We start from the raw sequence: 27,938 nt of genomic DNA, 5'->3' as shown, positions 1-27,938 counted from the left end.
CCGGGTGCTGCTGAAAGGCGCCGCTGGGGGAAGAGCCTGGCAGGTGCATGCCCGCGCCCCAGGCCGGCTGAGCCCTGCCCCGGAGGGGACCCTGCTGGCGGTGAGAGCCAGGCTCAGTCTCGCTGACCGGCCGGCAGGGGCTCGAAGTGGGGCAGGGGGTTGGGATGTGGATTCCTGCCCTGCCAGGAGCCGGACTGAGCCCACCAACTCCTCCCACCCAATGGCTGCCAGGGGCAGGGCCGGCTTTAGGAAGTGCGGGGCCCAATTCGAAAATTTTTGGCGGGGCCCCCCCAAAAAAATGTAAAAAAAAAGCCTTTCATTTCTTCCATGTATTATTTACTTTCCATAACTATATAAATAATAAAATTATATATTATGTACATTGCATCATATATGCTGTTGATCGGTTATTAATGAGCTCAGTTTCACATGTGTGGGTCCCCTCCACTCCCTGGGCGTGTGCTAGGGTGACCAGATGTCCCAATTTTATAGGGACAGTCCTGATTTTTGGGTCTTTTTCTTATATAGGCTCCTATTACCCCCCACCCCCTGTCCCAATTTTTCACACTTGCTGTCTGGTCACCCAGTGTGCACATGTGTGGGTCCCAGCTGCTCCCTGCCCCCCTCCTTGAAGCAGGTGTGCAGGGTTACCCCAGGCCCTTTAAATTGCCCCCTGGGGAAGCCAGGCCACGCCGGTACAGCGCACTGGCTCTTAATAATAATAATTAATGGAGATATCCCATCTCCTAGAACTGGAAGGGACCTTGAAAGGTCATTGAGTCCAGCCCCCTGCCTTCACTAGCAGGACCAAGTACTTATTTTGCCCCAGATCCCTAAGTGGCCCCCTCAAGGATTGAACTCACAACCCTGGGTTTAGCAGGCCAATGCTCAAACCACTGAGCTATCCCTCCCCCCTCTTGCTGGTGTGCTGTGCCGTGCCGGGGCTTGGGCGCAGGGCCCTCTTAGGCGCGGGGCCCGATTCAGGGGAATTGGTTGAATTGGCCTAAAGTCGGCCCTGGCCAGGGGGTAACTCCACGCAGGTGCTGCCTGGCTTAATGGAGCGGAGCCAGTGTCCCCAGAGGGGAAAGGCCCATGTCCCATTCTCTGCCCCCGGAGCCAGCCAGTCCCCTGCCCTAGGGCCAGAGCACAGCCTTGTACCCTAGTTTCTGCCAGCGACTTTTCCCTTTCTCTAGCTCTGCCCTGCACCAGAAAGTGTCAGTGGCACAAAAGCCCCCCCAGACCCACTGCAGCTGGGAGCCAGCGGCACTTACGGTAAGCGGAGATGTTTGCAGTCACCAGCTTTATAGTTCCATTGCAGGTGAAGTAGCACTGAGGGGACGACGCCCACTCCTTGATATTGACGAGGCGAAAGGCCACCCACCCGGGTCCACTTTTCCTATCGGTTGTGGTGAGCGAGGTCTCCACACCGCCCATGGCACCAGGATCCCGGCACGTGGTGCTGCAGTTTATCCAGACGGACCCTCCGTGCTCCACCACGGCAGCTTCCGGCGAAACGCTCACCTCAAACGAGCCCTGCGCGGCCCCTGAAACAGCAAACACCCCCGTCACGCTGCGCCCCTGGGGCACACTCACGGCAACGCAGCGTGCGAGACCCACAGCCCAAGTGGGTGACCTCAGCCCTGGAAACCCCTTTCCCTGGCGGGGACCGCTCCTTGGCGAGGCGCAGGCTGTTTTGGCTGGACAGGGCCAGGTGTTCTGCGCTGCGGCCCGAGGGGGCTGCGCCTAGCTGCTCCTCTTAGCCAGGCACCGGGCGAGCGACGGCCACAGCGTCACCTTGGCTTTGGAAAGTCCCGGGTTCGGTTCACTCCCGGCCCCAGGCGCAGTGGAGGTGTGACGGAGCAGGGAGCAGGGCAGATTTGACCTGGGAATGTTGCAGGGGGGTTGCAGTGGGGATGTGGGACTTCCCTTGAAGGAAGCTACCTGAGCTGTAACCTGAGCCAGGAACGGGGGTGGGGAGAATTAACACCTTCTGCCCGGGAGACTGAACAAAGGAGAGGAGCAGCGGGAGGAGTTTGGAGTTTAGTTTCGGTTGGGGCTGGGTGGTGCAACGCAGGGAACCCCAAGCTGGGGTCTAAGCTCCCTGAACCTCCCCGAGGGACCTAATTGAGGGGGTCTGGTCGTACCTACACGCTCGGCTTGAGACTGTGTTCCTGTCCTTAAATAAACCTTCTGCTTTACTGGCTGGCTGAGAGTCGCAGTGAATCTCGGGAAGAGGGGTGCAGGGCCCTAACTCCCCCACAATCCGCGACAACTGGTGGCAGTGGCGGAATCTACTGCACCCCGTGGACGGCGCTTCCTGCAGTAAGTGACTGGGGAGCAGTAAAACGAAGGGGGATTGACGGGGACCAGGCGCGCTGAAGAGTGAGAGAGAGACGGTTATTACCCCTGGGAGTGTGTGACCAGCGAGAAGGACTTTTGCAGTAACAGGGTCCCCCGGGGGGATCGCAGCGAGTGGTCCCAGGGGCGGAGGAGTCTGCAGCTCGACCCTGGCAGAGAGGTGGTGACCTCGAGAAGGGCTGGCACACTAGGGGTCCCCCTGGGAACTGTGGGGAGCTGTGAGCACACAGGCCGGTGAGTGGCCAGCAGGAAGATGTATGCCAAGCGGCTTAAGAGCGACCTGGTGGAGCTGTGCAAGCAGAGGCGGCTGCGCATTGGGAGGCTCACCAAAGAACAGCTCATCGCCCAGCTGGAGGCGGAAGATCGCGCGAATGAACTGATCCCTGTGTCTCAGGGAAGCAGCCTGGCAAATGCAGCGCAGGCACCAGTGTCTGTCCCAGCTGGGAGTGGTCAGCCGGCTGCTGAGGGCTTCCCGAGACCCCTCCTTCCTATGCCTAGGGGAAGGGTGGGGAGGAGCCCAGCAAATACCGAAGGCGCCGTGACCCCCCCGGCCAGCAGGGGGTCCCCCCGGCGAAGCTCGCCGGCCAGCAGAGGATCCTCCCGGCGACGTTCGGCATCCGGGGAGCGGAATTGGCTGGAATGGGAGAAAGAGCTAAAACTGAGAGAGCTGGAGGATCGTGAACAACAGAGACAGCATGAAGAGAGACAGCATCAGCGTGAACGGGAGGAGAAAGAGAGACAGCATCAGCGTGAACGGGAGGAGAAAGAGAGACAGCATCAGCATGAAGAGAGACAGAGACAGCATGAACGGGAGGAGAATGAGAGACAGCGTCAGCATGACCTGGAACTGGCGAGATTGAAGGGCAGCGAACCCCCGGCTGCGGTGAGTGAGGGGGGACCCAGGACTGCACGGAGCTTTGATAAGTGCATCATGGCCCCATACAAGGAGGGGGAGGAAATGGATGACTTCCTGGAGGCCTTTGAGACGGCCTGCGAGCTGCACCGGGTGGATCCCGCGGACAGACTCCGGGTCCTTACCCCCTTACTGGACCCCAAATCCGTGGCATTGTACCGCCAACTGGGAGAGGCAGAGAAAGGGGACTACGAACTATTCAAAAAGGCCCTGCTACGTGAGTTTGGGCTGACGCCTGAGATGAACCGGGAAAGGTTCCGGAGTCAAGATAAAACCCCTGAGATCTCATATTTGCAACTAGCCGTCCGCATGGAAAGATACGCCAGCAAGTGGGCTGGTGGGGCCCAGACGAAGGAGGACCTGGTCAAACTGCTGGTACTGGAGCAACTGTATGAGCGGTGCCCATCCGACCTGAGGCTGTGGTTGGTGGACAGAAAGCCAGAGAACCCGCGACACGCCGGGCAGCTGGCTGATGAGTTTGTAAAGAGCCGGTCAGGGGGTGGCAGGGAGGAGCCCCAAAGGAACAGGCCCGCCGCGATGCAGAGAGAGAGTCACCCTGGGACCTCCCAAAGGGGGAATATGGGGAATCCCCTCCCACGGGGAATGCCCAGCGTCAGGGACAACCGACCGGCTCGAGGGGACCCACGGGACCTGAGCTGCTATTACTGCGGCCGAAGAGGCCACGTTCGGGCCCAGTGGCCCAAGCTCAAGGACAGACTGAGCAGACCGAACCCGCACCGGGTTAACTTGGTAGAGGCCCAGACGGACGAGGGGCAGGCTTCCCACGCAAGAGGGGCTGGCAGCTTATCAACTGCTCAAGAGAGAGAAGGGCCCCCGGCCAGCTTCTCTGGGGGGCCAGATGCTCCGGATTCAAAGTTCTCCGTTTACAGGGTTGGCGCGGGGCTGTCCCTGCGGAGCGAGTGCCTTGTTCCCCTGGAGGTGGATGGGAAGAAAGTTTATGGATACTGGGACACGGGCGCAGAGGTGACACTGGCCCGGCCCGAGGTGGTGGCCCCAGATCGGGTGGTGCCCAACACCTTCCTGACCCTGACCGGGGTGGGCGGGACCCCATTCAAGGTTCCCGTAGCGAGGGTACACCTGAAATGGGGGGCCAAGGAGGGCCCCAAGGACGTGGGAGTGCACCACCATTTGCCCACTGAGGTGTTGATGGGGGGGACCTAGAGGACTGGCCAAGCAGCCCCCAGACCGCCTTAGTCGTGACCCGTAGCCAGAGCCGGCGAGGGGCACTACGCCCTGACCTTGGGAAGGATGTCCCACCGGAGGCACCGAACCCTTCCCGGGTGGGGAGGGAACACCCAAGGACAGGCCGCGGGGTGGCTGGGGCTTCCGACCCAGCCGACGAGAGGGAGCAGGTCCCCATCCCTTCCCCAGCCGCCGAGTTCCAGGCCGAGTTGCAGAAGGACCCCTCCCTGCGGAAGCTAAGGGGCCTGGCTGACCTCAGTGTGGGACAGACCATGAGGAGAGGATGCAAGGAGAGGTTCCTGTGGGAGAAGGGGTTCCTGTACCGAGAGTGGGCTCCCCCGGGGGAAGTGGAGTCGTGGGGGATCAGGAGGCAGCTGGTGGTTCCCCAGAAGTTTCGCCACAAGCTACTGTACCTGGCCCATGACATCCCTCTCGCAGGGCACCAGGGGATCTGGCGCACCAGGCAGAGGCTGCTACAGAACTTTTACTGGCCCGGGGTCTTCACCAACGTCCGGCAGTACTGCCGATCCTGTGACCCCTGCCAGAGGGTGGGGAAGTCCCGGGACAAGGGGAAGGCAGCATTGAGACCTTTGCCCATCATAGAGGAGCCTTTCCAGAAGGTGGCCATGGACATAGTGGGACCTCTCAGCAAGACGACCCGGTCTGGGAAGAAATACATCCTGGTGGTGGTAGATTTCGCCACCCGCTACCCCGAGGCAGTGCCCTTATCGTCCATCGAAGCAGACACTGTGGCAGATGCGCTGCTAACCATTTTCAGCCGAGTGGGGTTCCCCAAGGAAGTCTTGACGGACCAAGGGTCCAACTTCATGTCGGCCCTACTCCGGTGCTTGTGGGAGAGATGTGGGGTCCGGCACAACTGGGCCTCAGCATATCACCCCCAATCCAACGGGCTGGTGGAGAGGTTCAATGGGACGCTAAAAATGATGCTGAAAACATTTATGAATCAGCACCCGCAGGACTGGGACAAGTACTTACCTCACCTGCTGTTTGCGTACAGGGAGGTACCCCAGGAGTCTACCGGGTTTTCGCCTTTCGAACTGCTATATGGAAGGCGGGTAAGGGGGCCCCTGGACCTGATGAGAGACGAATGGGAGGGGAAGGCCACTCCTGACGGAGAGTCGGTGGTGGAGTATGTCCTGACCTTCCGGGAACGACTTGCCGAGCTCATGGGCCTGGCCAGGGAGAATCTGGCCAGAGCCCAGAGGAAGCAGAAGGTCTGGTATGACCGCACAGCACGGGCCCGCGCCTTCGCCACTGGGGATCAGGTGATGGTCCTCATCCCCGTGAGGAAAAACAAACTCCAGGCCGCCTGGGAAGGGCCCTTCAAGGTTGTCAAGCAACTAAACGAGGTAAACTATGTGGTGGAGCTGTCGAACCGGGCACACCACCACCGGGTGTACCATGTGAATATGATGAAGCCATATTATGACAGGGGGAATATGGTGTTGGCCGTGTGTGGACAGTGGGAGGGGCAGGGAGATGACCCTTTAGTAGATCTATTCCCTGGGACAAGAGTTGGCTTCCCCCGGAAGCAATTCCCCTCTCTGATCGGCTAACCCCTGCCCAGCGAGCTGAGATCGGAGGGGTGCTGCATCTGTACCAACAGCTGTTTTCCAACCAGCCTGGACGCACTAATCTGACTGTCCACCGGGTGCAGACAGGATCGCACCCGCCTATAAAATGCTCCCCCTTCCGAGCCACAGGGAAAACTGCTCAGGACCTGGAAAGAGAGGTCAATGACATGCTGGCTTTGGGGGTGATCCAGCCGTCTTCCAGCCCTTGGGCCTCACCGGTGGTGCTGGTCCCCAAAAAGGACGGGTCGATCCGGTTCTGTGTGGACTATCGGAAGCTCAATGCCATCACTGTAGCCGATGCCTACCCCATGCCCAGGCCGGACGAGCTCCTAGACAAGCTGGGAGGTGCTCGGTACCTTACCACCATGGATCTTACAAAGGGCTATTGGCAAGTGCCGCTGGATGCAGATGCCAGGCTGAAATCGGCCTTTGTCACCCCTCTGGGGCTCTATGAGTTCCTGACCCTGCCCTTCGGCCTCAAGGGAGCGCCGGCCACCTTCCAGCGCCTGGTGGATCAGCTACTGAGGGGGATGGAGAGTTTTGCCGTGGCGTATATCGATGACATCTGTGTCTTTAGCCAGACCTGGGAGGACCACATATCCCAGGTTAGACAAGTGCTGGACCGACTCCAGGAGGCTGGTCTGACCGTAAAACCGGAGAAGTGCAAGGTGGGGATGGCTGAGGTATCCTACCTAGGCCACCGGGTGGGAAGCGGCTGCCTAAAGCCGGAACCAGCCAAAGTGGAGGTGATCAGAGACTGGCCCGCTCCTCAAACCAAAAAGCAGGTCCAAGCCTTTATTGGGATGGCAGGGTACTATCGGAGGTTCGTGCCCCACTTTAGCGCCATAGCCGCCCCCATCACTGAGCTGTGCAAGAAGGGGAAGCCAGACAAAGTGGTCTGGACCGAGGAGTGCCAGGAGGCTCTCCGGGCGCTGAAGGAGGCTCTGGTCAGTGGCCCAGTTCTGGCAAACCCAGACTTTGACAAGCCCTTTATGGTGTTCACCGACGCCTCAGACACAGGACTGGGGGCGGTGTTAATGCAGGAGGATGAAAAGGGGGAGAGACACCCCATCGTGTACCTGAGCAAGAAGTTGCTACCCCGGGAGCAGAACTACGCGGCCATCGAGAAGGAATGCCTGGCCATGGTGTGGGCCCTCAAGAAACTAGAGCCATATCTCTTTGGGCGTCACTTCACCGTGCACACCGACCACTCTCCCCTGACCTGGCTGCACCAGATGAAAGGAGCCAACGCCAAGCTCCTGAGATGGAGCCTGCTCCTGCAGGATTATGACATGGACGTGGTCCATGTGAAGGGACGTGACAACCTGATAGCGGACGCGTTGTCCCGGAGAGGGAGCCCTGAACTTCCCCAGGTCACTGGTCAGAGTGACCCCGCTCAGTTCAGTCTCGAAGGGGGGAGAGATGTGACGGAGCAGGGAGCAGGGCAGATTTGACCTGGGAATGTTGCAGGGGGGTTGCAGTGGGGATGTGGGACTTCCCTTGAAGGAAGCTACCTGAGCTGTAACCTGAGCCAGGAACGGGGGTGGGGAGAATTAACACCTTCTGCCCGGGAGAATGAACAAAGGAGAGGAGCAGCGGGAGGAGTTTGGAGTTTAGTTTCGGTTGGGGCTGGGTGGTGCAAGGCAGGGAACCCCAAGCTGGGGTCTAAGCTCCCTGAACCTCCCAGAGGGACCTAATTGAGGGGGTCTGGTCGTACCTACACGCTCGGCTTGAGACTGTGTTCCTGTCCTTAAATAAACCTTCTGCTTTACTGGCTGGCTGAGAGTCACAGTGAATCTCGGGAAGAGGGGTGCAGGGCCCTAACTCCCCCACAATCCGCGACAGGAGGGCTGGAGCGAGGGGGAAGCACTTTCCAGAGAACCACGTGGTGCTAACGGGGTGCCTTTCCCAGGGCAGGAGGAGCGCGGCCGGGGCCGGTTCTGCTGGGACCCATGAGAATATCCCCACCCAGCCCGTTGCTCCCAGCAGCCCGTCGCCGCAGTTGCCAACGGGCGCTCTCTCTCTCTCTCTCTCTCACTCTCTCTCTCTCTCTCGATTACCGCGAACCTGGCTGAATACTGCACACCCCCAGGCGCCCCCTCATCTCTGCACTCTGCCCCTCGGCTGCACTGGGGTCCGAGCGAGGCCCACGACTTTGCACCACTCTGCCGAGTCCTGGGACTGAGTTGTTTGCTTTCCCAGGTCACGGGAGTGGGGGATTCCTGGCCTCGTGCCCGTCCAGCCACGCCCGCTGAGTACAGGAATTCCAAAGCACCTCCGTGGCGGACTCTGCCCTCGCTTGCCCCAGGAGCCTGATGCCGCACGAGGCCCAGTCCCACAGCGACTGGGTGCTGTGGGGGTGAGACAACCCACCCCCTAGGAACCCTCCCTCTGACGGGTGGGCGGGGGGCCCCACCCTGGGCTCAGACAGTACCTTGGCCCCCACCCCCGGCACTTTGGCCATGTGACTACGCGCCCCCCCCCCATGTAGGGCATGGGAGATGGGTGGCATCCCTTTAAATCGCTGTGACCCCTCCACGGGCGCTCACCGTGTTCTGCGTGTCGGAAGCCAGCCCCAGCTGGGCCTGGTGGGGCTGGGGGGACTCGCAAACAGGGGGCTGGGACCTCACGCAGTAGGTGTGTAAAGAGCAGGAGACGCATCAGTCTGCGTTAGGGGAGCTCCCAAAGGGGTCGCCCGGGACACCTCGGCCACCTGGGAGAACAGATCTCAGCCCCCAACCTGGGACCGGCATCGACGGGCCCAGGACAGCAGGGAATCCATCCTGGCCAGGGAGCATTTGGTGCCCGTTTGTGGGGGGGTGAATGTCGGCAGGGGGTGCAGGGAGCGGGGCCGTCAGGCAAAGCCCCTGTGTCCCCTGAACATCCAGCCCCCGGAACGGTGTGTCTGGCACACAAAACGTGTCTCTGGTGCCCAGAGCTGTGTCTCTCGTGCACGGAGCGGTGTGTCTGGTGCATGGAGTGTGTCTCTGGTGCACGGAAGAACAGTGTGTCTGGCACATGGAGCATGTGGGAACTCACCATAAACCTTGAGTTCCACCGCAGAGGAGCTGTTTTCGAAGTGGGACCCGTATGGTGTCAGGTCCAGGGCTGCGTGGCAGGTGATCTCCTGCCCGTGGTCCCGTCGCTGAGGGGTGATCTCCGTGATCACTGTGACGTTGTCGGGTCCGGTCCCGGTGTGGCTCTGGAAGGTCTCCGTGTGCAGGGTCTCTCCTCCCCGCCGGAGGGTCACGGTGAGGTGCGTGACGGGAGCCACGTTCAGAACCCAGCACGTCACGTTATAGGCCTGGCCCAGCTCCATCTCGGGGAGCGGCTCCAGCACCACCCGCTCCGGCGCCCCTGGAGCCAGAGGGGGAAGCACCCGAAGGTCGGTTAATTGGATCCCGTAGACCCGGGTGCTGCTGAAAGGCGCCGCTGGGGGAAGAGCCTGGCAGGTGCATGCCCGCGCCCCAGGCCGGCTGAGCCCTGCCCCGGAGGGGACCCTGCTGGCGGTGAGAGCCAGGCTCAGTCTCGCTGACCGGCCGGCAGGGGCTCGAAGTGGGGCAGGGGGTTGGGATGTGGATTCCTGCCCTGCCAGGAGCCGGACTGAGCTCACCAACTCCTCCCACCCAACGGCTGCCAGGGGCAGGGCCGGCTTTAGGAAGTGCGGGGCCCAATTCGAAAATTTTTGGCGGGGCCCCCCCAAAAAAATGTAAAAAAAAAGCCTTTCATTTCTTCCATGTATTATTTACTTTCCATAACTATATAAATAATAAAATTATATATTATGTACATTGCATCATATATGCTGTTGATCGGTTATTAATGAGCTCAGTTTCACATGTGTGGGTCCCCTCCACTCCCTGGGCGTGTGCTAGGGTGACCAGATGTCCCGATTTTATAGGGACAGTCCTGATTTTTGGGTCTTTTTCTTATATAGGCTCCTATTACCCCCCACCCCCTGTCCCAATTTTTCACACTTGCTGTCTGGTCACCCAGTGTGCACATGTGTGGGTCCCAGCTGCTCCCTGCCCCCCTCCTTGAAGCAGGTGTGCAGGGTTACCCCAGGCCCTTTAAATTGCCCCCTGGGGAAGCCAGGCCATGCCGGTACAGCGCACTGGCTCTTAATAATAATAATTAATGGAGATATCCCATCTCCTAGAACTGGAAGGGACCTTGAAAGGTCATTGAGTCCAGCCCCCTGCCTTCACTAGCAGGACCAAGTACTTATTTTGCCCCAGATCCCTAAGTGGCCCCCTCAAGGATTGAACTCACAACCCTGGGTTTAGCAGGCCAATGCTCAAACCACTGAGCTATCCCTCCCCCCTCTTGCTGGTGTGCTGTGCCGTGCCGGGGCTTGGGCGCGGGGCCCTCTTAGGCGCGGGGCCCGATTCAGAGGAATTGGTTGAATTGGCCTAAAGTCGGCCCTGGCCAGGGGGTAACTCCACGCAGGTGCTGCCTGGCTTAATGGAGCGGAGCCAGTGTCCCCAGAGGGGAAAGGCCCGTGTCCCATTCTCTGCCCCCGGAGCCAGCCAGTCCCCTGCCCTAGGGCCAGAGCACAGCCTTGTACCCTAGTTTCTGCCAGCGACTTTTCCCTTTCTCTAGCTCTGCCCTGCACCAGAAAGTGTCAGTGGCACAAAAGCCGCCCCAGACCCACTGCAGCTGGGAGCCAGCGGCACTTACGGTAAGCGGAGATGTTTGCAGTCACCAGCTTTATAGTTCCATTGCAGGTGAAGTAGCACTGAGGGGACGACGCCCACTCCTTGATATTGACGAGGCGAAAGGCCACCCACCCGGGTCCACTTTTCCTATCGGTTGTGGTGAGCGAGGTCTCCACACCGCCCATGGCACCAGGATCCCGGCACGTGGTGCTGCAGTTTATCCAGACGGACCCTCCGTGCTCCACCACGGCAGCTTCCGGCGAAACGCTCACCTCAAACGAGCCCTGCGCGGCCCCTGAAACAGCAAACACCCCCGTCACGCTGCGCCCCTGGGGCACACTCACGGCAAACCAGCGTGCGAGACCCACAGCCCAAGTGGGTGAGCTCAGCCCTGAAAACCCCTTTCCCTGGCGGGGACCGCTCCTTGGCGAGGCGCAGGCTGTTTTGGCTGGACAGGGCCGGGCGGTCTGCGCTGCGGCCCGAGGGGGGCTGCGCCTAGCTGCTCCTCTTAGCCAGGCACCGGGCGAGCGACGGCCACAGCGTCACCTTGGCTTTGGAAAGTCCCGGGTTCGGTTCGCTCCCGGCCCCAGGCGCAGTGGAGGTGTGACGGAGCAGGGAGCAGGGCAGATTTGACCTGGGAATGTTGCAGGGGGGTTGCAGTGGGGATGTGGGACTTCCCTTGAAGGAAGCTACCTGAGCTGTAACCTGAGCCAGGAACGGGGGTGGGGAGAATTAACACCTTCTGCCCGGGAGACTGAACAAAGGAGAGGAGCAGCGGGAGGAGTTTGGAGTTTAGTTTCGGTTGGGGCTGGGTGGTGCAACGCAGGGAACCCCAAGCTGGGGTCTAAGCTCCCTGAACCTCCCCGAGGGACCTAATTGAGGGGGTCTGGTCGTACCTACACGCTCGGCTTGAGACTGTGTTCCTGTCCTTAAATAAACCTTCTGCTTTACTGGCTGGCTGAGAGTCACAGTGAATCTCGGGAAGAGGGGTGCAGGGCCCTAACTCCCCCACAATCCGCGACAACTGGTGGCAGCGGCGGAATCTACTGCACCCCGTGGACGGCGCTTCCTGCAGTAAGTGACTGGGGAGCAGTAAAACGAAGGGGGATTGACAGGGACCAGGCGCGCTGAAGAGTGAGAGAGAGACGGTTATTACCCCTGGGAGTGTGTGACCAGCGAGAAGGACTTTTGCAGTAACAGGGTCCCCCGGGGGGATCGCAGCGAGTGGTCCCAGGGGCGGAGGAGTCTGCAGCTCGACCCTGGCAGAGAGGTGGTGACCTCGAGAAGGGCTGGCACACTAGGGGGCCCCCTGGGAACTGTGGGGAGCTGTGAGCACACAGGCCGGTGAGTGGCCAGCAGGAAGATGTATGCCAAGCGGCTTAAGAGCGACCTCGTGGAGCTGTGCAAGCAGAGGCGGCTGCGCATTGGGAGGCTCACCAAAGAACAGCTCATTGCCCGGCTGGAGGCGGGAGATCGCGCGAATGAACTGATCCCTGTGTCTCAGGGAAGCAGCCTGGCCAATGCAGCGCAGGCACCAGTGTCTGTACCAGCTGGGAGTGGTCAGCCGGCTGCTGAGGGCTTCCCGAGACCCCTCCTTCCTATGCCTAGGGGAAGGGTGGGGAGGAGCCCAGCAAATACCGAAGGCGCCGTGACCCCCCCGGCCAGCAGGGGATCCTCCTGGCGAAGCTCGCCGGCCAGCAGAGGATCCTCCCGGCGACGTTCGGCATCCGGGGAGCGGAATTGGCTGGAATGGGAGAAAGAGCTAAAAGTGAGAGAGCTGGAGGATCGTGAACAACAGAGACAGCATGAAGAGAGACAGCGTCAGCATGAACGGGAGGAGAAAGAGAGACAGCATCAGCGTGAAGAGAGACAGAGACAGCATGAACGGGAGGAGAATGAGAGACAGCGTCAGCATGACCTGGAACTGGCGAGATTGAAGGGCAGCGAACCCCCGGCTGCGGTGAGTGAGGGGGGACCCAGGACTGCACGGAGCTTTGATAAGTGCATCATGGCCCCATACAAGGAGGGGGAGGAAATGGATGACTTCCTGGAGGCCTTTGAGACGGCCTGCGAGCTGCACCGGGTGGATCCCGCGGACAGACTCCGGGTCCTTACCCCCTTACTGGACCCCAAATCCGTGGCATTGTACCGCCAACTGGGAGAGGCAGAGAAAGGGGACTACGAACTATTCAAAAAGGCCCTGCTACGAGAGTTTGGGCTGACTCCTGAGATGTACCGGGAAAGGTTCCGGAGTCAAGATAAAACCCCTGAGATCTCATATCTGCAACTAGCCGTCCGCATGGAAAGATACGCCAGCAAGTGGGCTGGTGGGGCCCAGACGAAGGAGGACCTGGTCAAACTGCTGGTACTGGAGCAACTGTATGAGCGGTGCCCATCCGACCTGAGGCTGTGGTTGGTGGACAGAAAGCCAGAGAACCCGCGACACGCCGGGCAGCTGGCTGATGAGTTTGTAAAGAGCCGGTCAGGGGGTGGCAGGGAGGAGCCCCAAAGGAACAGGCCCGCCGCGATGCAGAGAGAGAGTCACCCTGGGACCTCCCAAAGGGGGAATATGGGGAATCCCCTCCCACGGGGAAGGCCCAGCATCAGGGACAACCGACCGGCTCGAGGGGACCCACGGGACCTGAGCTGCTATTACTGCGGCCGAAGAGGCCACGTTCGGGCCCAGTGGCCCAAGCTCAAGGACAGACTGAGCAGACCGAACCCGCACCGGGTTAACTTGGTAGAGGCCCAGACGGACGAGGGGCAGGCTTCCCACGCAAGAGGGGCTGGCAGCTTATCAACTGCTCAAGAGAGAGAAGGGCCCCCGGCCAGCTTCTCTGGGGGGCCAGATGCTCCGGATTCAAAGTTCTCCGTTTACAGGGTTGGCGCGGGGCTGTCCCTGCGGAGCGAGTGCCTTGTTCCCCTGGAGGTGGATGGGAAGAAAGTTTATGGATACTGGGACACGGGCGCAGAGGTGACACTGGCCCGGCCCGAGGTGGTGGCCCCAGATCGGGTGGTGCCCAACACCTTCCTGACCCTGACCGGGGTGGGCGGGACCCCATTCAAGGTTCCCGTAGCGAGGGTACACCTGAAATGGGGGGCCAAGGAGGGCCCCAAGGACGTGAGAGTGCACCACCATTTGCCCACTGAGGTGTTGATGGGGGGGGACCTAGAGGACTGGCCAAGCAGCCCCCAGACCGCCTTAGTCGTGACCCGTAGCCAGAGCCGGCGAGGGGCACTACGCCCTGACCTTGGGAAGGATGTCCCACCGGAGGCACCGAACCCTTCCCGGGTGGGGAGGGAACACCCAAGGACAGGCCGCGGGGTGGCTGGGGCTTCCGACCCAGCCGACGAGAGGGAGCAGGTCCCCATCCCTTCCCCAGCCGCCGAGTTCCAGGCCGAGTTGCAGAAGGACCCCTCCCTGCGGAAGCTAAGGGGCCTGGCTGACCTCAGTGTGGTACAGACCATGAGGAGAGGATGCAAGGAGAGGTTCCTGTGGGAGAAGGGGTTCCTGTACCGAGAGTGGGCTCCCCCGGGGGAAGTGGAGTCGTGGGGGATCAGGAGGCAGCTGGTGGTTCCCCAGAAGTTTCGCCACAAGCTACTGTACCTGGCCCATGACATCCCTCTCGCAGGGCACCAGGGGATCCGGCGCACCAGGCAGAGGCTGCTACAGAACTTTTACTGGCCCGGGGTCTTCACCAACGTCCGGCAGTACTGCCGATCCTGTGACCCCTGCCAGAGGGTGGGGAAGGCCCGGGACAAGGGGAAGGCAGCATTGAGACCTTTGCCCATCATAGAGGAGCCTTTCCAGAAGGTGGCCATGGACATAGTGGGACCTCTCAGCAAGACGACCCGGTCTGGGAAGAAATACATCCTGGTGGTGGTAGATTTCACCACCCGCTACCCCGAGGCAGTGCCCTTATCGTCCATCGAAGCAGACACTGTGGCGGATGCGCTGCTGACCATTTTCAGCCGAGTGGGGTTCCCCAAGGAAGTCTTGACGGACCAAGGGTCCAACTTCATGTCGGCCCTACTCCGGTGCTTGTGGGAGAGATGTGGGGTCCGGCACAACTGGGCCTCAGCATATCACCCCCAATCCAACGGGCTGGTGGAGAGGTTCAATGGGACGCTAAAAATGATGCTGAAAACATTTATGAATCAGCACCCGCAGGACTGGGACAAGTACTTACCTCACCTGCTGTTTGCGTACAGGGAGGTACCCCAGGAGTCTACCGGGTTTTCGCCTTTCGAACTGCTATATGGAAGGCGGGTAAGGGGGCCCCTGGACCTGATGAGAGACGAATGGGAGGGGAAGGCCACTCCTGACGGAGAGTCGGTGGTGGAGTATGTCCTGACCTTCCGGGAACGACTTGCCGAGCTCATGGGCCTGGCCAGGGAGAATCTGGCCAGAGCCCAGAGGAAGCAGAAGGTCTGGTATGACCGCACAGCACGGGCCCGCGCCTTCGCCACTGGGGATCAGGTGATGGTCCTCATCCCCGTGAGGAAAAACAAACTCCAGGCCACCTGGGAAGGGCCCTTCAAGGTTGTCAAGCAACTAAACGAGGTAAACTATGTGGTGGAGCTGTCGAACCGGGCACACCACCACCGGGTGTACCATGTGAATATGATGAAGCCATATTATGACAGGGGGAATATGGTGTTGGCCGTGTGTGGACAGTGGGAGGGGCAGGGAGATGACCCTTTAGTAGATCTATTCCCTGGGACAAGAGTTGGCTTCCCCCGGAAGCAATTCCCCTCTCTGATCGGCTAACCCCTGCCCAGCGAGCTGAGATCGGAGGGGTGCTGCATCTGTACCAACAGCTGTTTTCCAACCAGCCTGGACGCACTAATCTGACTGTCCACCGGGTGCAGACAGGATCGCACCCGCCTATAAAATGCTCCCCCTTCCGAGCCACAGGGAAAACTGCTCAGGACCTGGAAAGAGAGGTCAATGACATGCTGGCTTTGGGGGTGATCCAGCCGTCTTCCAGCCCTTGGGCCTCGCCGGTGGTGCTGGTCCCCAAAAAGGACGGGTCGATCCGGTTCTGTGTGGACTATCGGAAGCTCAATGCCATCACTGTAGCCGATGCCTACCCTATGCCCAGGCCGGACGAGCTCCTAGACAAGCTGGGAGGTGCTCGGTACCTTACCACCATGGATCTTACAAAGGGCTATTGGCAAGTGCCGCTGGATGCAGATGCCAGGCTGAAATCGGCCTTTGTCACCCCTCTGGGGCTCTATGAGTTCCTGACCCTGCCCTTCGGCCTCAAGGGAGCGCCGGCCACCTTCCAGCGCCTGGTGGATCAGCTACTGAGGGGGATGGAGAGTTTTGCCGTGGCGTATATCGATGACATCTGTGTCTTTAGCCAGACCTGGGAGGACCACATATCCCAGGTTAGACAAGTGCTGGACCGACTCCAGGAGGCTGGTCTGACCGTAAAACCGGAGAAGTGCAAGGTGGGGATGGCTGAGGTATCCTACCTAGGCCACCGGGTGGGAAGCGGCTGCCTAAAGCCGGAACCAGCCAAAGTGGAGGTGATCAGAGACTGGCCCGCTCCTCAAACCAAAAAGCAGGTCCAAGCCTTTATTGGGATGGCAGGGTACTATCGGAGGTTCGTGCCCCACTTTAGCGCCATAGCCGCCCCCATCACTGAGCTGTGCAAGAAGGGGAAGCCAGACAAAGTGGTCTGGACCGAGGAGTGCCAGGAGGCTCTCCGGGCGCTGAAGGAGGCTCTGGTCAGTGGCCCAGTTCTGGCAAACCCAGACTTTGACAAGCCCTTTATGGTGTTCACCGACGCCTCAGACACAGGACTGGGGGCGGTGTTAATGCAGGAGGATGAAAAGGGGGAGAGACACCCCATCGTGTACCTGAGCAAGAAGTTGCTACCCCGGGAGCAGAACTACGCGGCCATCGAGAAGGAATGCCTGGCCATGGTGTGGGCCCTCAAGAAACTAGAGCCATATCTCTTTGGGCGTCACTTCACCGTGCACACCGACCACTCTCCCCTGACCTGGCTGCACCAGATGAAAGGAGCCAACGCCAAGCTCCTGAGATGGAGCCTGCTCCTGCAGGATTATGACATGGACGTGGTCCATGTGAAGGGACGTGACAACCTGATAGCGGACGCGTTGTCCCGGAGAGGGAGCCCTGAACTTCCCCAGGTCACTGGTCAGAGTGACCCCGCTCAGTTCAGTCTCGAAGGGGGGAGAGATGTGACGGAGCAGGGAGCAGGGCAGATTTGACCTGGGAATGTTGCAGGGGGGTTGCAGTGGGGATGTGGGACTTCCCTTGAAGGAAGCTACCTGAGCTGTAACCTGAGCCAGGAACGGGGGTGGGGAGAATTAACACCTTCTGCCCGGGAGAATGAACAAAGGAGAGGAGCAGCGGGAGGAGTTTGGAGTTTAGTTTCGGTTGGGGCTGGGTGGTGCAAGGCAGGGAACCCCAAGCTGGGGTCTAAGCTCCCTGAACCTCCCAGAGGGACCTAATTGAGGGGGTCTGGTCGTACCTACACGCTCGGCTTGAGACTGTGTTCCTGTCCTTAAATAAACCTTCTGCTTTACTGGCTGGCTGAGAGTCACAGTGAATCTCGGGAAGAGGGGTGCAGGGCCCTAACTCCCCCACAATCCGCGACAGGAGGGCTGGAGCGAGGGGGAAGCACTTTCCAGAGAACCACGTGGTGCTAACGGGGTGCCTTTCCCAGGGCAGGAGGAGCGCGGCCGGGGCCGGTTCTGCTGGGACCCATGAGAATATCCCCACCCAGCCCGTTGCTCCCAGCAGCCCTTCGCCGCAGGTGCCAACGGGCGCTCTCTCTCTCTCTCTCTCTCTCTCTCTTGATTACCGCGAACCTGGCTGAATACTGCACACCCCCAGGCGCCCCCTCATCTCTGCACTCTGCCCCTCGGCTGCACTGGGGTCCGAGCGAGGCCCACGACTTTGCACCACTCTGCCGAGTCCTGGGACTGAGTTGTTTGCTTTCCCAGGTCACTGGAGTGGGGGATTCCTGGCCTCGTGCCCGTCCAGCCACGCCCGCCGGGTACAGGAATTCCAAAGCACCTCCGTGGCGGACTCTGCCCTCGCTTGCCCCAGGAGCCTGATGCCGCACGAGGCCCAGTCCCACAGCGACTGGGTGCTGTGGGGGTGAGACAACCCACCCCCTAGGGACCCTCCCTCTGACGGGTGGGCGGGGGGCCCCACCCTGGGCTCAGACAGTACCTTGGCCCCCACCCCCGGCACTTTGGCCATGTGACTACTCGCCCCGCCCCCCCATGTAGGGCATGGGAGATGGGTGGCATCCCTTTAAATCGCTGTGACCCCTCCACGGGCGCTCACCGTGCTCTGCGTGTCGGAAGCCAGCCCCCGCTGGGCCTGGTGGGGCTGGGGGGACTCGCAAACAGGGGGCTGGGACCTCACGCAGTAGGTGTGTAAAGAACAGGAGAGGCATCAGTCTGCGTTAGGGGAGCTCCCAAAGGGGTCGCCCGGGACACCTCGGCCACCTGGGAGAACAGATCTCAGCCCCCAACCTGGGACCGGCATCGACGGGCCCAGGACAGCAGGGAATCCATCCTGGCCAGGGAGCATTTGGTGCCCGTTTGTGGGGGGGTGAATGTCGGCAGGGGTGCAGGGAGCTGGGCCGTCAGGCAAAGCCCCTGTGTCCCCTGAACTTCCAGCCCCCGGAGCGGTGTGTCCGGCACACAAAGCGTGTCTCTGGTGCACGGAGCGGTGTGTCTGGTGCATGGAGCATTGTCTATGGTGCACGGAATGGTGTGTCTGGCACACAAAGCGTGTCTCTGGTGCACGGAGTGGTGTGTCTGGTGCATGGAGTGTGTCTCTGGTGCACGGAGGAACAGTGTGTCTGGCACATGGAGCAGTGTCTCTGGTGCACGGAGCGATGTGTCTGGTGCATGGAGCGTGTCTCTGGTGCACGGAGGAACGGTGTGTCTGGCACATGGAGCATGTGGGAACTCACCATAAACCTTGAGTTCCACCGCAGAGGAGCTGTTTTCGAAGTGGGACCCGTGTGGTGTCAGGTCCAGGGCTGTGTGGCAGGTGATCTCCTGCCCGTGGTCCCGTCGCTGAGGGGTGATCTCCGTGATCACTGTGATGTTGTCGGGTCCGGTCCCGGTGTGGCTCTGGAAGGTCTCCGTGTGCAGGGTCTCTCCTCCCCGCCGGAGGGTCACGGTGAGGTGCGTGACGGGAGCCACGTTCAGAACCCAGCACGTCACGTTATAGGCCTGGCCCAGCTCCATCTCGGGGAGCGGCTCCAGCACCACCCGCTCCGGCGCCCCTGGAGCCAGAGGGGGAAGCACCCGAAGGTCGGTTAATTGGATCCCGTAGACCCGGGTGCTGCTGAAAGGCGCCGCTGGGGGAAGAGCCTGGCAGGTGCATGCCCGCGCCCCAGGCCGGCTGAGCCCTGCCCCGGAGGGGACCCTGCTGGCGGTGAGAGCCAGGCTCAGTCTCGCTGACCGGCCGGCAGGGGCTCGAAGTGGGGCAGGGGGTTGGGATGTGGATTCCTGCCCTGCCAGGAGCCGGACTGAGCCCACCAACTCCTCCCACCCAATGGCTGCCAGGGGCAGGGCCGGCTTTAGGAAGTGCGGGGCCCAATTCGAAAATTTTTGGCGGGGCCCCCCCAAAAAAATGTAAAAAAAAAGCCTTTCATTTCTTCCATGTATTATTTACTTTCCATAACTATATAAATAATAAAATTATATATTATGTACATTGCATCATATATGCTGTTGATCGGTTATTAATGAGCTCAGTTTCACATGTGTGGGTCCCCTCCACTCCCTGGGCGTGTGCTAGGGTGACCAGATGTCCCAATTTTATAGGGACAGTCCTGATTTTTGGGTCTTTTTCTTATATAGGCTCCTATTACCCCCCACCCCCTGTCCCAATTTTTCACACTTGCTGTCTGGTCACCCAGTGTGCACATGTGTGGGTCCCAGCTGCTCCCTGCCCCCCTCCTTGAAGCAGGTGTGCAGGGTTACCCCAGGCCCTTTAAATTGCCCCCTGGGGAAGCCAGGCCACGCCGGTACAGCGCACTGGCTCTTAATAATAATAATTAATGGAGATATCCCATCTCCTAGAACTGGAAGGGACCTTGAAAGGTCATTGAGTCCAGCCCCCTGCCTTCACTAGCAGGACCAAGTACTTATTTTGCCCCAGATCCCTAAGTGGCCCCCTCAAGGATTGAACTCACAACCCTGGGTTTAGCAGGCCAATGCTCAAACCACTGAGCTATCCCTCCCCCCTCTTGCTGGTGTGCTGTGCCGTGCCGGGGCTTGGGCGCAGGGCCCTCTTAGGCGCGGGGCCCGATTCAGGGGAATTGGTTGAATTGGCCTAAAGTCGGCCCTGGCCAGGGGGTAACTCCACGCAGGTGCTGCCTGGCTTAATGGAGCGGAGCCAGTGTCCCCAGAGGGGAAAGGCCCATGTCCCATTCTCTGCCCCCGGAGCCAGCCAGTCCCCTGCCCTAGGGCCAGAGCACAGCCTTGTACCCTAGTTTCTGCCAGCGACTTTTCCCTTTCTCTAGCTCTGCCCTGCACCAGAAAGTGTCAGTGGCACAAAAGCCCCCCCAGACCCACTGCAGCTGGGAGCCAGCGGCACTTACGGTAAGCGGAGATGTTTGCAGTCACCAGCTTTATAGTTCCATTGCAGGTGAAGTAGCACTGAGGGGACGACGCCCACTCCTTGATATTGACGAGGCGAAAGGCCACCCACCCGGGTCCACTTTTCCTATCGGTTGTGGTGAGCGAGGTCTCCACACCGCCCATGGCACCAGGATCCCGGCACGTGGTGCTGCAGTTTATCCAGACGGACCCTCCGTGCTCCACCACGGCAGCTTCCGGCGAAACGCTCACCTCAAACGAGCCCTGCGCGGCCCCTGAAACAGCAAACACCCCCGTCACGCTGCGCCCCTGGGGCACACTCACGGCAACGCAGCGTGCGAGACCCACAGCCCAAGTGGGTGACCTCAGCCCTGGAAACCCCTTTCCCTGGCGGGGACCGCTCCTTGGCGAGGCGCAGGCTGTTTTGGCTGGACAGGGCCAGGTGTTCTGCGCTGCGGCCCGAGGGGGCTGCGCCTAGCTGCTCCTCTTAGCCAGGCACCGGGCGAGCGACGGCCACAGCGTCACCTTGGCTTTGGAAAGTCCCGGGTTCGGTTCACTCCCGGCCCCAGGCGCAGTGGAGGTGTGACGGAGCAGGGAGCAGGGCAGATTTGACCTGGGAATGTTGCAGGGGGGTTGCAGTGGGGATGTGGGACTTCCCTTGAAGGAAGCTACCTGAGCTGTAACCTGAGCCAGGAACGGGGGTGGGGAGAATTAACACCTTCTGCCCGGGAGACTGAACAAAGGAGAGGAGCAGCGGGAGGAGTTTGGAGTTTAGTTTCGGTTGGGGCTGGGTGGTGCAACGCAGGGAACCCCAAGCTGGGGTCTAAGCTCCCTGAACCTCCCCGAGGGACCTAATTGAGGGGGTCTGGTCGTACCTACACGCTCGGCTTGAGACTGTGTTCCTGTCCTTAAATAAACCTTCTGCTTTACTGGCTGGCTGAGAGTCGCAGTGAATCTCGGGAAGAGGGGTGCAGGGCCCTAACTCCCCCACAATCCGCGACAACTGGTGGCAGTGGCGGAATCTACTGCACCCCGTGGACGGCGCTTCCTGCAGTAAGTGACTGGGGAGCAGTAAAACGAAGGGGGATTGACGGGGACCAGGCGCGCTGAAGAGTGAGAGAGAGACGGTTATTACCCCTGGGAGTGTGTGACCAGCGAGAAGGACTTTTGCAGTAACAGGGTCCCCCGGGGGGATCGCAGCGAGTGGTCCCAGGGGCGGAGGAGTCTGCAGCTCGACCCTGGCAGAGAGGTGGTGACCTCGAGAAGGGCTGGCACACTAGGGGTCCCCCTGGGAACTGTGGGGAGCTGTGAGCACACAGGCCGGTGAGTGGCCAGCAGGAAGATGTATGCCAAGCGGCTTAAGAGCGACCTGGTGGAGCTGTGCAAGCAGAGGCGGCTGCGCATTGGGAGGCTCACCAAAGAACAGCTCATTGCCCAGCTGGAGGCGGAAGATCGCGCGAATGAACTGATCCCTGTGTCTCAGGGAAGCAGCCTGGCAAATGCAGCGCAGGCACCAGTGTCTGTCCCAGCTGGGAGTGGTCAGCCGGCTGCTGAGGGCTTCCCGAGACCCCTCCTTCCTATGCCTAGGGGAAGGGTGGGGAGGAGCCCAGCAAATACCGAAGGCGCCGTGACCCCCCCGGCCAGCAGGGGATCCTCCTGGCGAAGCTCGCCGGCCAGCAGAGGATCCTCCCGGCGACGTTCGGCATCCGGGGAGCGGAATTGGCTGGAATGGGAGAAAGAGCTAAAACTGAGAGAGCTGGAGGATCGTGAACAACAGAGACAGCATGAAGAGAGACAGCGTCAGCATGAACGGGAGGAGAAAGAGAGACAGCATCAGCGTGAACGGGAGGAGAAAGAGAGACAGCATCAGCGTGAAGAGAGACAGAGACAGCATGAACGGGAGGAGAATGAGAGACAGCGTCAGCATGACCTGGAACTGGCGAGATTGAAGGGCAGCGAACCCCCGGCTGCGGTGAGTGAGGGGGGACCCAGGACTGCACGGAGCTTTGATAAGTGCATCATGGCCCCATACAAGGAGGGGGAGGAAATGGATGACTTCCTGGAGGCCTTTGAGACGGCCTGCGAGCTGCACCGGGTGGATCCCGCGGACAGACTCCGGGTCCTTACCCCCTTACTGGACCCCAAATCCGTGGCATTGTACCGCCAACTGGGAGAGGCAGAGAAAGGGGACTACGAACTATTCAAAAAGGCCCTGCTACGTGAGTTTGGGCTGACGCCTGAGATGAACCGGGAAAGGTTCCGGAGTCAAGATAAAACCCCTGAGATCTCATATCTGCAACTAGCCGTCCGCATGGAAAGATACGCCAGCAAGTGGGCTGGTGGGGCCCAGACGAAGGAGGACCTGGTCAAACTGCTGGTACTGGAGCAACTGTATGAGCGGTGCCCATCCGACCTGAGGCTGTGGTTGGTGGACAGAAAGCCAGAGAACCCGCGACACGCCGGGCAGCTGGCTGATGAGTTTGTAAAGAGCCGGTCAGGGGGTGGCAGGGAGGAGCCCCAAAGGAACAGGCCCGCCGCGATGCAGAGAGAGAGTCACCCTGGGACCTCCCAAAGGGGGAATATGGGGAATCCCCTCCCACGGGGAATGCCCAGCGTCAGGGACAACCGACCGGCTCGAGGGGACCCACGGGACCTGAGCTGCTATTACTGCGGCCGAAGAGGCCACGTTCGGGCCCAGTGGCCCAAGCTCAAGGACAGACTGAGCAGACCGAACCCGCACCGGGTTAACTTGGTAGAGGCCCAGACGGACGAGGGGCAGGCTTCCCACGCAAGAGGGGCTGGCAGCTTATCAACTGCTCAAGAGAGAGAAGGGCCCCCGGCCAGCTTCTCTGGGGGGCCAGATGCTCCGGATTCAAAGTTCTCCGTTTACAGGGTTGGCGCGGGGCTGTCCCTGCGGAGCGAGTGCCTTGTTCCCCTGGAGGTGGATGGGAAGAAAGTTTATGGATACTGGGACACGGGCGCAGAGGTGACACTGGCCCGGCCCGAGGTGGTGGCCCCAGATCGGGTGGTGCCCAACACCTTCCTGACCCTGACCGGGGTGGGCGGGACCCCATTCAAGGTTCCCGTAGCGAGGGTACACCTGAAATGGGGGGCCAAGGAGGGCCCCAAGGACGTGGGAGTGCACCACCATTTGCCCACTGAGGTGTTGATGGGGGGGACCTAGAGGACTGGCCAAGCAGCCCCCAGACCGCCTTAGTCGTGACCCGTAGCCAGAGCCGGCGAGGGGCACTACGCCCTGACCTTGGGAAGGATGTCCCACCGGAGGCACCGAACCCTTCCCGGGTGGGGAGGGAACACCCAAGGACAGGCCGCGGGGTGGCTGGGGCTTCCGACCCAGCCGACGAGAGGGAGCAGGTCCCCATCCCTTCCCCAGCCGCCGAGTTCCAGGCCGAGTTGCAGAAGGACCCCTCCCTGCGGAAGCTAAGGGGCCTGGCTGACCTCAGTGTGGGACAGACCATGAGGAGAGGATGCAAGGAGAGGTTCCTGTGGGAGAAGGGGTTCCTGTACCGAGAGTGGGCTCCCCCGGGGGAAGTGGAGTCGTGGGGGATCAGGAGGCAGCTGGTGGTTCCCCAGAAGTTTCGCCACAAGCTACTGTACCTGGCCCATGACATCCCTCTCGCAGGGCACCAGGGGATCTGGCGCACCAGGCAGAGGCTGCTACAGAACTTTTACTGGCCCGGGGTCTTCACCAACGTCCGGCAGTACTGCCGATCCTGTGACCCCTGCCAGAGGGTGGGGAAGTCCCGGGACAAGGGGAAGGCAGCATTGAGACCTTTGCCCATCATAGAGGAGCCTTTCCAGAAGGTGGCCATGGACATAGTGGGACCTCTCAGCAAGACGACCCGGTCTGGGAAGAAATACATCCTGGTGGTGGTAGATTTCGCCACCCGCTACCCCGAGGCAGTGCCCTTATCGTCCATCGAAGCAGACACTGTGGCAGATGCGCTGCTAACCATTTTCAGCCGAGTGGGGTTCCCCAAGGAAGTCTTGACGGACCAAGGGTCCAACTTCATGTCGGCCCTACTCCGGTGCTTGTGGGAGAGATGTGGGGTCCGGCACAACTGGGCCTCAGCATATCACCCCCAATCCAACGGGCTGGTGGAGAGGTTCAATGGGACGCTAAAAATGATGCTGAAAACATTTATGAATCAGCACCCGCAGGACTGGGACAAGTACTTACCTCACCTGCTGTTTGCGTACAGGGAGGTACCCCAGGAGTCTACCGGGTTTTCGCCTTTCGAACTGCTATATGGAAGGCGGGTAAGGGGGCCCCTGGACCTGATGAGAGACGAATGGGAGGGGAAGGCCACTCCTGACGGAGAGTCGGTGGTGGAGTATGTCCTGACCTTCCGGGAACGACTTGCCGAGCTCATGGGCCTGGCCAGGGAGAATCTGGCCAGAGCCCAGAGGAAGCAGAAGGTCTGGTATGACCGCACAGCACGGGCCCGCGCCTTCGCCACTGGGGATCAGGTGATGGTCCTCATCCCCGTGAGGAAAAACAAACTCCAGGCCGCCTGGGAAGGGCCCTTCAAGGTTGTCAAGCAACTAAACGAGGTAAACTATGTGGTGGAGCTGTCGAACCGGGCACACCACCACCGGGTGTACCATGTGAATATGATGAAGCCATATTATGACAGGGGGAATATGGTGTTGGCCGTGTGTGGACAGTGGGAGGGGCAGGGAGATGACCCTTTAGTAGATCTATTCCCTGGGACAAGAGTTGGCTTCCCCCGGAAGCAATTCCCCTCTCTGATCGGCTAACCCCTGCCCAGCGAGCTGAGATCGGAGGGGTGCTGCATCTGTACCAACAGCTGTTTTCCAACCAGCCTGGACGCACTAATCTGACTGTCCACCGGGTGCAGACAGGATCGCACCCGCCTATAAAATGCTCCCCCTTCCGAGCCACAGGGAAAACTGCTCAGGACCTGGAAAGAGAGGTCAATGACATGCTGGCTTTGGGGGTGATCCAGCCGTCTTCCAGCCCTTGGGCCTCACCGGTGGTGCTGGTCCCCAAAAAGGACGGGTCGATCCGGTTCTGTGTGGACTATCGGAAGCTCAATGCCATCACTGTAGCCGATGCCTACCCCATGCCCAGGCCGGACGAGCTCCTAGACAAGCTGGGAGGTGCTCGGTACCTTACCACCATGGATCTTACAAAGGGCTATTGGCAAGTGCCGCTGGATGCAGATGCCAGGCTGAAATCGGCCTTTGTCACCCCTCTGGGGCTCTATGAGTTCCTGACCCTGCCCTTCGGCCTCAAGGGAGCGCCGGCCACCTTCCAGCGCCTGGTGGATCAGCTACTGAGGGGGATGGAGAGTTTTGCCGTGGCGTATATCGATGACATCTGTGTCTTTAGCCAGACCTGGGAGGACCACATATCCCAGGTTAGACAAGTGCTGGACCGACTCCAGAAGGCTGGGCTGACCGTAAAACCGGAGAAGTGCAAGGTGGGGATGGCTGAGGTATCCTACCTAGGCCACCGGGTGGGAAGCGGCTGCCTAAAGCCGGAACCAGCCAAAGTGGAGGTGATCAGAGACTGGCCCGCTCCTCAAACCAAAAAGCAGGTCCAAGCCTTTATTGGGATGGCAGGGTACTATCGGAGGTTCGTGCCCCACTTTAGCGCCATAGCCGCCCCCATCACTGAGCTGTGCAAGAAGGGGAAGCCAGACAAAGTGGTCTGGACCGAGGAGTGCCAGGAGGCTCTCCGGGCGCTGAAGGAGGCTCTGGTCAGTGGCCCAGTTCTGGCAAACCCAGACTTTGACAAGCCCTTTATGGTGTTCACCGACGCCTCAGACACAGGACTGGGGGCGGTGTTAATGCAGGAGGATGAAAAGGGGGAGAGACACCCCATCGTGTACCTGAGCAAGAAGTTGCTACCCCGGGAGCAGAACTACGCGGCCATCGAGAAGGAATGCCTGGCCATGGTGTGGGCCCTCAAGAAACTAGAGCCATATCTCTTTGGGCGTCACTTCACCGTGCACACCGACCACTCTCCCCTGACCTGGCTGCACCAGATGAAAGGTGCCAACGCCAAGCTCCTGAGATGGAGCCTGCTCCTGCAGGATTATGACATGGACGTGGTCCATGTGAAGGGACGTGACAACCTGATAGCGGACGCGTTGTCCCGGAGAGGGAGCCCTGAACTTCCCCAGGTCACTGGTCAGAGTGACCCCGCTCAGTTCAGTCTCGAAGGGGGGAGAGATGTGACGGAGCAGGGAGCAGGGCAGATTTGACCTGGGAATGTTGCAGGGGGGTTGCAGTGGGGATGTGGGACTTCCCTTGAAGGAAGCTACCTGAGCTGTAACCTGAGCCAGGAACGGGGGTGGGGAGAATTAACACCTTCTGCCCGGGAAACTGAACAAAGGAGAGGAGCAGCGGGAGGAGTTGGGAGTTTAGTTTTCGGTTGGGGCTGGGTGGTGCAAGGCAGGGAACCCCAAGCTGGGGTCTAAGCTCCCTGAACCTCCCCGAGGGACCTAATTGAGGGGGTCTGGTCGTACCTACACGCTCGGCTTGAGACTGTGTTCCTGTCCTTAAATAAACCTTCTGCTTTACTGGCTGGCTGAGAGTCACAGTGAATCTCGGGAAGAGGGGTGCAGGGCCCTAACTCCCCCACAATCCGCGACAGGAGGGCTGGAGTGAGGGGGAAGCACTTTCCAGAGAACCACGTGGTGCTAACGGGGTGCCTTTCCCAGGGCAGGAGGAGCGCGGCCGGGGCTGGTTCTGCAGGGACCCATGAGAATATCCCCACCCAGCCCGTTGCTCCCAGCAGCCCTTCGCCGCAGGTGCCAACGGGCGCTCTCTCTCTCTCTCTCTCTTGATTACCGCGAACCTGGCTGAATACTGCACACCCCCAGGCGCCCCCTCATCTCTGCACTCTGCCCCTCGGCTGCACTGGGGTCCGAGCGAGGCCCACGACTTTGCACCACTCTGCCGAGTCCTGGGACTGAGTTGTTTGCTTTCCCAGGTCACTGGAGTGGGGGATTCCTGGCCTCGTGCCCGTCCAGCCACGCCCGCTGAGTACAGGAATTCCAAAGCACCTCCGTGGCGGACTCTGCCCTCGCTTCCCCCAGCCAAACACTTATCCCATGGCAGGTGCCCGGTCTCCCCTTCCACCGGCTCCCCCAGCCCCTGCCCCGCCGCAAAGAATTCAGGGTCGGATCCTCAGCTCGTGGGATCAACCCAGCTCCCTCGGCTCAGTGGAGCAAGGCTGATTATCACCCGCCGGGCATCAAGCCCATAATCTGAAATTGGCAATGACACAGAATAAAGAGTGGGCCAAGCGTGTCCCTGTTGTAATCCCGCTGCAGAACTTGGCCCGGCACAGGGGCTGGGTTCAATACTCCACAGGGCCAACTCTGGATCCTCAATCCAGCGAAAACAACCTGTTGAGTCCAATGGGAGTTTTGCTCCAAAAGGGACCGGAGTTTGGCATCATAATTAACAATCCGAAATTATTCATGTCGCGTTCCAGTCCTCAGAGACCTGCTCTGGTCCACGACCCCGGCCAGCCGAACAATGGCTTGCAGCGTGTGTGCCAGGAGAAGGAAAACAGTTTCTCTCCCTGCAGCGCGCGGTCACTCCAGT

The 27,938-nt window shown here is 60.3% G+C and overlaps 2 protein-coding genes across 5 annotated transcripts in view; both read right to left on the bottom strand.

Annotated features, from left to right (window-relative positions):
- Positions 1-27,938, bottom strand: part of LOC135977035 (uncharacterized) — a 348,641-nt gene that overhangs the window by 284,186 nt on the left and 36,517 nt on the right. The window lies entirely within an intron of this gene.
- Positions 1-27,938, bottom strand: part of LOC135977034 (intercellular adhesion molecule 5-like) — a 71,832-nt gene that overhangs the window by 42,476 nt on the left and 1,418 nt on the right. For 2 of the 4 annotated variants that reach the window (XM_065575634.1, XM_065575636.1), the window contains exons 2-6: positions 20,336-20,608; positions 18,695-19,012; positions 10,750-11,022; positions 9,109-9,426; positions 1,272-1,544 (exon numbers count right to left, since the gene is read on the bottom strand). In XM_065575634.1, coding sequence (XP_065431706.1) covers positions 1,272-1,544; positions 9,109-9,426; positions 10,750-11,022; positions 18,695-19,012; positions 20,336-20,608 — 1,455 coding nt within the window. Of the gene's footprint in view, positions 1-1,271; positions 1,545-9,108; positions 9,427-10,749; positions 11,023-17,573; positions 17,954-18,694; positions 19,013-20,335; positions 20,609-27,176 lie in introns of those variants that run through there. The other 2 variants (XM_065575635.1, XM_065575637.1) reach the window with 2 other exon arrangements.

The sequence above is a fragment of the Chrysemys picta genome, chromosome 22 (genome assembly GCF_011386835.1).
Source record: "Chrysemys picta bellii isolate R12L10 chromosome 22, ASM1138683v2, whole genome shotgun sequence".
Lineage (NCBI taxonomy): Eukaryota > Metazoa > Chordata > Testudines > Emydidae > Chrysemys > Chrysemys picta.
This window is presented reverse-complemented; position numbering and strand designations above follow the sequence as displayed.